At 48.9% G+C, this 1,518-nt stretch overlaps 1 protein-coding gene across 3 annotated transcripts in view; it reads right to left on the reverse strand.

Moving 5' to 3' along the window:
- The window catches only part of khdc4 (KH domain containing 4, pre-mRNA splicing factor), a 19,722-nt gene extending 19,261 nt beyond the window's left edge, over positions 1-461 (reverse strand). For all 3 annotated transcript variants that reach the window (XM_048620462.1, XM_020524372.2, XM_048620463.1), the window contains exon 1: positions 359-461. In XM_048620462.1, the coding sequence (XP_048476419.1) occupies positions 359-378 (20 nt within the window). In that variant the 5' untranslated portion in view covers positions 379-461. The remainder of the gene's footprint in view (positions 1-358) is intronic.
- Between the last annotated feature and the right edge of the window lie 1,057 nt (positions 462-1,518).

Below are 1,518 nucleotides of genomic sequence, written 5' to 3' on the forward strand. Positions count from 1 at the left end.
TCTCTCTCTCTCTGGCTATTTCTCCGTCTCTCTCTGTCTGCTTCTGTGTTCTCCAGGTATTCCTCTCACTACGGATGTCTCTACTTCTCGGGTATTTCACAGAATCCCTACAGTGCGGAAAGAGACCACTCGGGCCATCGAGTCGATACCGACCCTGCGAAGAGCACTGCCTCCACATTCCCCCCCAACACCCTTTTCCCCCTAAAACTCACATTTACCGCGGCTCATGCAGCCAGCCCCTTTCTCCCTCACCGTCTATCTCCAGTTATTCATCTCTCTCGGGATTTCTCTGAATTTTTTTTTTCTCTCTCTCTGGCTATTTTTCCCTCAAAGGGTTTTTTTTTCATCTTTTTCTTACCCGCCGGTCGCCGCCGCCATTTTGCCGTTCGGTGGTTTCCAGAACAATCCGAGCGCCGCTTTGCGTCACTTCCTCCGCCGCCACGGCGCACCGACGCCACTTCCCCCCGCCAACAGACCGACCAATCCAATCCGCACCGAGCCAATTCTGCCAGGACCTGTGCTGACGTCACTTCCGTTGGGACGGCTTCATTCGTCACAGAGCCACTTCCGCCAGGACTTCGGGGCATGTCTCTCTCTATTTCTGATGAAGGGTCTAGGCCCGAAACGTCAGCTTTCCTGCTCCTCTGATTCTGCTTGGCCTGCTGTGTTCATCCAGCTCTACACCTTGTTATCTCAGATTCCCTCCCGGACGTCAGGAATGTCAGTGCAGTCTCATTCATAGAGAAACAGAACCTCCCATCCAGCTTGTCCATGGGCTGACCAGATATCCTAAATTAATCTACTCCTATTTGCTAGCATTCTGCCCCTATCCCTCTAAACCCTTCCTATTCATATACCCATCCAGATGCCTTTTTAAATGTAATTGTACCAGTCTCCACCACTTCCTCTGGCAGCTCATTCCTTACACACACCTCCCTCTGATTGGAAAAGTTACCCCTCAGGTCCCTTTTAAATCTTTCTCCTCCCACCTTAAACCTATGCTCCTCTAGTTTTGGACTCGCCCACTCTGGGGAAAAGACCTTGCCTCTTTACCCTATCCATATCCCTCATGATTTTATAAACCTCTATAAGGTCAGTCCTCAGCCTCCAACGCTCCAGGGAAAATAGCGCCAGCCTATTCAACCTCTCCCTATAGCTCAAACCCTCCAACCCCGGTAATATGCTTGTAAATCTTTTCTGAACCCTTTCAAGTTTCACAACATCCTTCCTATAGGATGGAGAAGAGATTGATTGATTTTATTGTCACATGTACCGAAATACAGCGAAAAGCTTTATTTACGAGCAGTCTAGGCAGATCACAGCAAGCAAAGGATACACAGATCAAAAAGACTTAGAGGCATACAGGTACATTGCAGGTTACATCATTTGAGGCTAGAGTCCATTTGACAGGCTGATATCGGCCAGAAAGAAGCTGTTCCTGAACTCGCTTGTGCGTGTGTTCAGGCTTCTGTATCTTCTGTCTGACGGAAGAGGTTGTTGGAGAACATTACCATGGTG

This window comes from Rhincodon typus, chromosome 46 (assembly GCF_021869965.1).
Source record: "Rhincodon typus isolate 14 chromosome 46, sRhiTyp1.1, whole genome shotgun sequence".
Classification (NCBI taxonomy): Eukaryota; Metazoa; Chordata; class Chondrichthyes; order Orectolobiformes; family Rhincodontidae; genus Rhincodon; species Rhincodon typus.